The sequence below is a fragment of the Equus asinus genome, chromosome 8, assembly GCF_041296235.1.
Source record: "Equus asinus isolate D_3611 breed Donkey chromosome 8, EquAss-T2T_v2, whole genome shotgun sequence".
In the NCBI taxonomy this organism is placed as follows: Eukaryota; Metazoa; Chordata; class Mammalia; order Perissodactyla; family Equidae; genus Equus; species Equus asinus.
Genome location: NC_091797.1, coordinates 35,962,650 through 35,972,394, shown reverse-complemented (window position 1 = coordinate 35,972,394; position 9,745 = coordinate 35,962,650). Strand labels below are relative to the sequence as shown.

Sequence of the window (9,745 nt, the reverse complement as noted above, 5' to 3'; positions counted from 1 at the left end):
TGCAGGATTATTCACAATAGCTACAACGTGGGAACAACCTAGGTGTCCATGGACAGATAAACGGGTCAAGAAAATGTGGCATGTATATTTACAATGGACTAATATTCAACCATAAAAAAGAAGGAAATCCTGCCGTTTGCTACAACATAGCTGTACCCTGAGGGTATTATGCTAAGTCAAATAAGTCATGCAGAGAAAGACAACTACCGTATGAATTCATTTCTAAGTGGAATCTAAAAGCATTGAACTCATAGAAACAGAGTAGAATGGTGGTTGCCAGGGGCTGAGGGGTGGGGAAAAGGGGGGGATGTTGGTGGAGGGTACAAGCTTCCAGCTATAAATGAATAAGTTCTTGGGATGTAATGTACAGCAGTGGTGACTACAGTTAACAATATTGCATTGTATACTTTAAAGTTGTTATGAGAGCAGAATTTAATGTCCTCACTAGACTGACAACAATAACATAATGGTAATTATGTGAGATAAAGGTTGTGTTAACTAACCTTAGTGTGGTAAACATTTTGCAATATATAGGTGTATCAAATCATCACACTGTACACCTTAAACTTACACACTGTTATATGGCAATTATATCTCAATAAAGCTGAAAAAAATTTAAAAACAAATTTAATGGTCAGGAATGTAAAGTGAAACTTCTCAGCATGGCTACGGTCTTGTCTTCAGCCACAATCAGCTGAACAAATGTAGAGAGAGGGTAGGATTAGAAGTGGATTTGAATCAGATAGTGATTTAGCCAAAAGAGTATAAGAAAGTGAAAAGAGTCAGGAATGTTGAGAGCATGTGTGAAAGGGAGTACTGATAGCAATTGACCAGGGAATCTAAGCTGGATAGAGAGAGAAGTGAAGTCACAAGGAAGGTGAAGGACAAGCATACATTTCCAGATGCCTACTGAGGAAGGAACTGAGAAGAGAGAGTAGAGAAGCATAATCGATGTGGACAGTGAATTCATCAAGAAATAGGACAGCAGCAGTACTGGAGAGAAAGAGGGTGAGCCAGGGACAAAAATCTTTCGGGAATAAAAGGCAGCAAAGAGGGTGAATAAAGCAAATAGAAGGGTGAACAGAGGGATGACAGCAACATGGAGGGGTAGTGGGGCAAAAGCTGATGACATGAACAGAGCCGCATTCAACACTGAGGATGACATCATCAAATCTACAGCATCTCTCACGGATAAGGGCTGTTTTCCATGTTTTACGGATGATGACACTGAGAATCACCAAGGTTGAACAGCTAGCTTAAGATCACTCAATCCGAGAATGAAATCCTAAACCAGTTAAAAATTAGGAGTAGAAATAACAGTGTTGCACGACCAGAGGCACTGACAACTAGAATGTACAACTTTGTCCTGGGGGCGGGGTATGGGGAGAAGAAGGAAAAAACAAAGAAGATTGGCAACAGATGTTAGTTCAGGTGCCAATCTTTAAAAAACAGAAATAAAAACAGAAAATAACAGTGCGAGGGAATTATGCTGCCTCTGGCCTCCACACTGCCAAGAACACCCTACCATTAAGAACTTTTCCCTTCCTCACCCAGGGGACTCCTCTCTGGACACCTGCAGACAAGGTACTAATTATGGGAGTGGGACATAGATTCCCCAGGGCGCCATCCTTTCTTCTAAGTGACAGGGAGCGTTCATTCCCGTTTCCTCGCCAGTGAAAGGACTCGTCAACATCCTTCTCCGTTCTCTACAGCTGCTGTGGTCTTTCAAATCAGGAAGACTATTTCTGCTACTATCTCCAGCTAATGCTGATTTGCTTTAGCTTTATTTAGCTGATTTGCTTTATAGACAAGTCCTTGCCTTGTCTACAGTCCCTTACAGGGCTCTCCAGAAACAGACACCACCTCTGCCTGGCTCCGGATGCTTCACAGGACTCGGGCAGCTTCTTGTCCAAAGACATTCTATTCATTCCTCTACTGACAAGCAAGAAGGCACCCACCCCACATCTTCTTCCTGAAGTGCCTAGCTCTGATCTCAAGCATCCTTTCCGGAAATCAACAGTCATGTAACCGGGGCTTTCTTTCATCCCTCCCACTGACATTTCAAACCCAGAGAATCCAGCGCAGAAGCAAGAGACCAACTTATCATCTGGAAACTGAAGGCCTAAATATCAGTGCCAGAGAATAACACATGAAGGTATGCTTGTTATTACATTGCCCTAGGAAAAAAATGGCCTTGAAGATGAGAAGCACATTCTAGAATACAAAAGGAGTTTGGGGGACACATTATAGAATATTTTCTATAATAGAATTGCCTTCCAGACGCTTGAAAGGAATTATGGGCAGGGGGGTATATGTGTACACCTGTGTCTGAACTATGTATGGGGGAATTTGTGTGGACATGCAGTAAGGGTGGTGTCTGTGTGATTTGATTACTGTGTGCCTGTTCCCAGGGTTTGGCATGTTTGGACGGGAAGGCTTGCCTGGCTGAACTGGCCTGTGTCTATGCCATCACAGAATTAGAAAATTTGACTCTTTATAACTCAATATCGTCAGCACCGTGAATGTTAAGCCTGAATGCCATCTCTTGTACTTTATTCATCTCTATTGTGACCCCAATGCTATGAAATTATCTAGAAATAAAGGTCAGCCTTTGCATGTACTCTCATCCTCCATGGTCCCTAGCATATTAGAGCCTGGCTTATAAAAAGAGCAAGGATCTCAGAATTAGTCAGATTTGCGTTGAAATCTTGGAAAGCATTTACAAACAGTGTGACCTTGGGCGAGTTATTTAACATCAGTTGCCCTCCTACCTTACTCTATAAAAGAGGAGAGTTGTCTAATTCTCAGGTCAGTAAAGATCAGAGTTAATATATGAAAAGGGATATAAATTTACCCACCATTCCTGCTGTTACCTAGTGTAGGATCTCTCTAAAAATCCTGTTTCCTGATGTGAAATATGGATGTTTATTTAACACTTATTAAACACCCACTATGCACTAGGAAATGGCAGAGCCAGGACTCAAACTTGGGCAGTCTGACTCCAGAATTCAACATTAATACTTGTTCTGCCTAATGAGAATAAAATAAGAGAACCATATAAACATGATATTTTGTTGGAGGGAAGAGAGTTTTCTCCTCAAAAGTAAAAAATTAGGAAATTACGATTTTTAAATTAAGAGCAATCAATATGATATTTAAACCAAGTTATCTATATAATGATACCTCTCAGGAAACACTCAATAGAAAGATTTCTATGTAAATTTTATCTGTCACATCAACCTTTATTGTTTCTGTACCATCAGGAAATTTGATTCAGCATCGCTCTCAAGGGTTAAAAGGCTTCCCTGTCCCCTTTTCATGTGTTTGAAAACCATTTATTGAAATTAGAGTCGGGGGATAGGACAGGAACCTTAGGGGTCATCTAGTTCAAATTCTTTCTTTTACACATGAAATTCTGAGACAAAGGGAAATGAAGTGACTTTCCCATATCAAATAACTGGCCAAAGGTGGCTATGCTAGGTGGAACCCAGGTCTCCCGACCTCTAGTTTAGTGTTCTTTCCTCTACACAGATGACTTTTGATTTAAGGGCTGATATGCACGGGCCGATCTGTGTTCATCATGATCATCACACTAGATGGTAAGTAGAAGGAACATGGACATCGGAAGCAGCCTAGGGAGAGATTCACCACAGATTAGTACTCAGTAGTCAGCAGTATAATGGGTTGTATTAATAGAAGTAGAGTACCTCAAACAAAGAAGGTGATAGTTCTGATCTACCAAGGGTTGGTTATACCAAACCTGGGGTGGATTGCACTTATTTTTAGGCACTATACACTGTCAAAGAAAGAGGAAGGAGGGTCAGAGTGAAATCTGTCTTCAAATATCTGAAGGGCTATCACGTGGGAGGCAGATTAGATTTCTCCTTGTGTCCTAGGAGCACAGCGTGAACCAAGAGAGCACTGAAAGAGCGCTGATTTGGAAATCAGACAGGCCTGAGTACAAGTCCCACATAGTCACTCACCGGCCGTGACCGTGGGACAATTTAGCCTTTCTAAGTTCATTCATCTATAAAATGGAGATTTGATCTTCTCATAGAGTCTGGTAAATATATCAACTATGGATACTAATATATGGCTATCTTCCTAAACTAAGAGTTCAGATCTGTAAACGAGATTACAGTCGATACTTTGTAAGTGCTTCCAGCCCTTCCCCCACCCCACTCCCTCACGCCCGGGCTTTCCTTTGCTTGTAAGGGATAATGAGACCCTCCTGTTTTTCGTCCTTCCAAACATTCTGAGTGTTTTCCTTCCTTAGGCCAACCACAGCTCAGAGGAGCGCTTCCTCCTGCTGGGTTTCTCCGACTGGCCCTCCCTGCAGCCTGTCCTCTTCGCCCTTGTCCTTCTCTGCTACCTCCTGACTCTGACGGGCAACTCGGCGCTCGTGCTGCTGGCAATGCGCGACCCGCGCCTGCACACGCCCATGTACTACTTCCTCTGTCACCTGGCCCTGGTGGACGCGGGCTTCACCACCAGCGTGGTGCCGCCGCTGCTGGCCAACCTCCGCGGCCCGGCCCTGTGGCTGCAGCGCCACGGCTGCATGGCCCAGCTGTGCGCGTCCCTGGCGCTGGGCTCGGTCGAGTGCGTCCTCCTCGCCGTCATGGCGCTGGACCGCGCGACCGCAGTGTGCCGCCCGCTGCGCTACATCGGGCTCGCCTCGCCGCGCCTCTGCCGCGCGCTGGCCGGCGCCTCCTGGCTCGGCGGCCTCACCAACTCTGCAGCGCAAACGGCACTCTTGGCTGCGCGGCCGCTGTGCGCGCCCCTCCGGGTGGACCACTTCATCTGCGAGCTGCCCGCGCTGCTCAAGCTGGCCTGCGGCGGCCACCGAAACGCCACCGAGCGCCTGATGTTCGCCGCCCGCGTGCTCATCTTGCTGGTGCCGTCCGCCGTCATCCTGGCCTCGTATGGCGCCGTGGCCCGCGCTGTGTGGGGCATGCGGTCCAGCGGGGGCCGGAGGAAAGCGGTGGGCACGTGTGGGTCTCACCTGACAGCCGTCTGCCTGTTCTACGGCTCAGCCATCTACACCTACCTGCAACCCACGCACAGCTACAGCCAGGGTCAGGGCAAGTTCGTTTCGCTTTTCTACACTGTAGGCACACCGGCCCTCAACCCGCTCATCTACACCCTCAGGAATAAGGAAGTGAAGGGGGCAGCGAGGAGGCTCCTAGGGAGTCTGGGGAGAGGGCAAGCTGGACAGTGAGTAGGTCGCGGAGGGAAGATACTGTTAGCCCAGGGCCCAAGGATGGGAATGTCCATTGGAAAGTTAACCAATTTGGCCTTCAGGCTGATCATTTCTGTATGAGGAACTGCAAGGTTTGTCCTCAGGGAGTCCAAGGTTAATGGGGGAGATCCCTTCCTCCTGTCTGGAAATGTTCCTGTGCTTGGGGATAATCCCTATATCCTCTACTTATACAGATTTAGGGAGGGAGAAATGACCCTTGGGCTTTCTCCTAAACTGATGAAAAGAGAACGCGTGATTTGTGGAAGACCTTCTTCATTCTCAGGGGGTGCTGTAACCAGCCCTCAAGAGTCCATATGCTGGAAAGAGGATGTATGGCGTGACGCTTAACTTCAGCTTTCTGCGAGTCTGATGGAAGAGACCAGGGAAGACCCCGTGATGTCTGCCTTTAGGTGTCTCTCAAGTTGACAAGGAGACCATAGACTCTACCTTACAGGAGACCCCAGCCAGACAAAGGAGCCATGGTCTCTCATCTCAGGAAATCAGTCCAAGCCAGTGCCCACGTAGCCAGGTGACTAGTGCCCACCACAGAGCACCTGACCCATAAGTGTAATAAGAAACACCCATAAGTGTGGGTTGTGCTGGGGAGGGTCAAAATGGGAAACTCTTCTGCAGGAAGTGGTTCTTGAGCAAGTTTTAAAGAAGAGAAGGGACTAGACTAGTGGAGAAGAAGGTGGACATGTCTCAGGCTGGGAGAAAAACACATGCAGTAGCGATACATGAGAGAGGGACAGTGAAACAGAGGAGTAAATGAGGGGAGTAAAATGGAGGAAGCCTCTGGAGTTCTCAAGAGAGGAACAGACCCCTGGTGGTGAAGGAAGCAGAGAGCTCTATCAGCCAGAACCTGGGCAGAGTGTTGGGGTCAACCCAGAGACCAGCCCCTACGCCCCTCACCCAGACTGAGACCTCCAACCTAGAGAAGACACACTAGACCCTAAGGAAGGCACGACAGACATTGGTCCACAATCCCCCACCTTTCAGGAAGTCTGTTCCCTCCCGAAGCACATCTGCCCCCAAGGAGCCCCCACTAGAAACATGAAATCTCTGGATCTCCAGGAAAAATAGCTTTCCATGCCCACCATCATCCCCAGAAATAAGAACAGTTTAATTGGGTTTAATTAGAGAGTAAGAGGAGGCACAGTACCAGGTTTTATTTCATACCAAATAGCTTTAAGTAAGGAGAAGAGAATTAGTTGAATTGTGTTCCTAAATTCTTTATTAATTAGATTGTAATCATGTCAGAGTAATTAATTCACTTCATAATAAATCATTTCACTGTTCTCTATAAGTAGAAATTTAATTTGGTTCAACAATTATTGAGTGATATAATACATGAAGCACTGGGCTAAACTAAGTGGAAACATAAATTAGGGAAACATGAATCTCAACCTAAAATTCACTATCTTGTTGGATGGGAAAGAAAATAGGAGTTTTTCTATAAATCACAGGGAACCAAGAAGCAAGCTGGCTTTGAATGCTATCTCTAATGTGCCTTAAAAATGTATTTTGTTGTAAGTAATATGTGATATGCAATCATACCACTTAATCAATGGTTAGAATCAAAGAATCATAGTTGGAAAGTATTCTGTAGTCTCCCTCCCTACTTCACCCCAAATCTCCTGCTATTTCTCTTTCTCATTAGTTTCGGGAAATAATCAATGGATGTGGTTGGTGAGTTAGAGCTAAAAGGAAATAAACTCCTTTGCTCCTCATATCACCCCCGCCCCAGGCTGGTCACCCCCCAATGCAGTGGGATGTCAGGAAGAGTAAACTGTCCTTTCTGATGCCATAATCTGCCATGGTCTTCCCATCTTCCAGTTTCTTTCCATTGCAAGTCACGATCTGTTTCTTAGGAGATATGGCGGTCTTGGCCTTGATCATCTCTTTCACCTGGGCCACTGAGCTGGACCTTCGCACCTGGAGGAGGTGCCTTTGCCCCTCATCACCCGACTCCACCAGAGTCACGTTCAACTCCTCATCACTGGGCTTCACCACCTTCAGGGTGAGGTGGATGGTCGTCTCCTTGTCAATGCCATAAGATGATAGCTTTCTCATGGGCTTAAGAGTCTTCGAGCCCAGGAGAAGAATCTGGTCCTGCACGGGAACCTTGGTCCTAGACCGGACATGTTCGTTAATCTTCTTCACTCTGTCATACGAGTTGGCATTGAAGGTCATCAATTTCCATTGCTCAGAATGGACATTCACCTGGACAACAAAGGTCAAGAGACAGTTGCCTAGATTGCCTGCCACCCTTTACACCTCTTGTTTCCCCTCCCCAATTGCTCCTGCCCTTCTGATCCTCTAGCTTTTTTACAGCAAGCTGTGTCCCTCCCTTTCTTGGAACCTCTCTTTTTGAATTTCCAGGTTATAACACAAACAATAAAAACAGTCTTATCCCTTTATAACCATACCTCTTATCCATCTCAAAATGTCATTTATGATTTCCCACCTTATTCATGTGCATCCTGTCCAGAGAAACTTCATCAAATGTTAAAAACTAAATACAACTACAAGGCATCCAAAGATGTACATCAGACTCTAAAAACAACTCCCAAAGAGAATTTCCATAACTTGACATCCTAACAGGATACTCACACGGTTGCCCTCCATGACTTCTTTAGAAGGAAACCCTGGTTAGGACACTTATTCTCTGTACTGTTAGTTTCTTTTTTAATGTTTTCTTGCTTTAAAATAATAATTTCCATATTACAGTGACACTATGTTCAATATTACTTGTCCATCTGTATTTCCTGTGTTTTTGTATCTGCCTATTGTACAATATGATCCCTTCCTTTAATTAGACCAGGACCTCGCTCACAGAAGGTAGGAACTACATCTCAGCCTTACTTCAATAATCTGAAAATGAGGAAGCTCACTCCTGTGGTGTCACTTGAAAGCCTGGGAGGACCTCCCTAATGCTCTGTTCAAAAATGCCTTCTCAGGGGCTGGCCCCGTGGCCAAGTGGTTAAGTTCGCGCGCTCCGCTGCAGGCGGCCCAGTGTTTCGTCGGTTCGAATCCTGGGCGCGGACATGGCACTGCTCGACAGACCACGCTGAGGCAGCGTCCCACATGCCACAACTAGAGGAACCCACAACGAAGAATACACAACTATGTACCAGGGGGCTTTGGGGAGAAAAAGGAAAAAATAAAATCTTTAAAAAAAAAAAAAAAATGCCTTCTCAATCTAGATGTCACAGGCGTTTATTCACGGGACTGTCACTCCTCTGTGCAAAGCACTGCCCTCATTCCAGGTTCTCTTTCAAGTGCATCTATTCTTATATAAGGTAATGTCAGATCAATAACAACTTAGGGTAAATGAGTTTTGTGAACCTCTCCTTTTGGAGGAGAAGGAAGCTTAAGTTTAAGAACTCTGGACCCTTAAAAAGGATAAGGGACAGAGGGCTCAAAACAGTATTTCCATAGTTCCAAATCTCACCAGCCCTGTTGAGCACAAAGCCCACTCCAACTTCCTACCGTTTATCCCTAACAGAGGCCAGTCCAAGGTCTGACATAAAAGAGAACTCAGGAGCCAAATGACCAGCTTCTCTTCAGAGAACTTTCCTTCACATTCTGTAGATATCAATGCCTATCTTACCCCCTTCACAATGCCTTCCCAGACACCCTACCTCCCTGAGCACTGTCCTTCATCCATCCCTGAACTCTCTCCCCAGCTCTTGGAGCTGCTTTCCCTTTCTCCATTCCCATTATCAAATCCCAAACTTACGCAGAGGCCAGAAGCCATCTCAGCAATCAAGGGAGTAGAAACAGGAGTCTGAGGAGACTGAGAGCGCACCCAGCTTATGTACAAGCAGCTGAGTTGGAAATCCCCTTCCTGGACTGTTGTGTTTGTCTAGATTTCCTCTGCACTTTGTTCTTGCATAACCTCATGAATTTTCTTTCACTTTTGCTTAAGTAGAGTCAACAAAGAAGACCTTTTGTTCAAGCCCTTCTCCCTCAGCCAGTACATTTGGCCTCCTTATTCCAAACATGGGATGGTGCTTCTCTGTTAAGAATTTTTCTCTGATTAACCCACCACTCCAAGTCCTGACTTATGACCATCCCGCCTGCTTCCCTGGGCCCTCACTGACTTGAAGACCTTTAATACTTGGTTGTCCTCTCCTCCTGCTTTTCAGACCCACTCCCGCCCCCATCAGTCAGGGGCCTTCCTGAGAACATGTATGCCCAGGAGAGGACAGAGCTGGTGTGCAGTGATGTGACTGTGAGCAGCCTGTTCACACTAGCCCGGCAGGATGTGTGAAGCAGGCTTGAGAAGAGAAAGTATAAATAACCCTGGACTAAGAAGTGTCGCGGGTGCCACTTACTACATTACCTTGGGCAAGTCTGTGCACCTCCTTAGATGTTGGTTTTCTGATCTATAAAATGAGATGATTGAGAGAACTCCTAAATGTCTTCCAGGCTCAGACAACTTTGTGTATAAAATGTCCTTTACAAAGAAATTTAGACTCTTGGGTCTTGAGGTCCACCACA

At 45.8% G+C, this 9,745-nt stretch overlaps 2 protein-coding genes across 2 annotated transcripts; one reads left to right on the top strand and one right to left on the bottom strand.

Annotated features, from left to right (window-relative positions):
- The first annotated feature begins 923 nt into the window (after positions 1–923).
- LOC106848199 (putative olfactory receptor 2I1) lies at positions 924–7,021 on the top strand. Its single transcript, XM_014867938.3, has 2 exons — positions 924–2,155; positions 4,277–7,021. Exons 1-2 carry the CDS (start codon positions 2,150–2,152, stop codon positions 5,216–5,218), a joined length of 948 nt encoding a protein of 315 aa, XP_014723424.3. The 5' UTR covers positions 924–2,149; the 3' UTR covers positions 5,219–7,021.
- On the bottom strand, positions 6,456–9,451 carry UBD (ubiquitin D). The gene is made up of 2 exons (XM_044776199.2): positions 8,982–9,451; positions 6,456–7,462 (listed from the first exon to the last, which is right to left on the bottom strand). The coding sequence occupies exons 1-2, from the start codon at positions 8,997–8,999 to the stop codon at positions 6,992–6,994; spliced, it is 489 nt and encodes a 162-aa protein (XP_044632134.2). The 5' UTR covers positions 9,000–9,451; the 3' UTR covers positions 6,456–6,991.
- Positions 9,452–9,745: the final 294 nt, after the last annotated feature.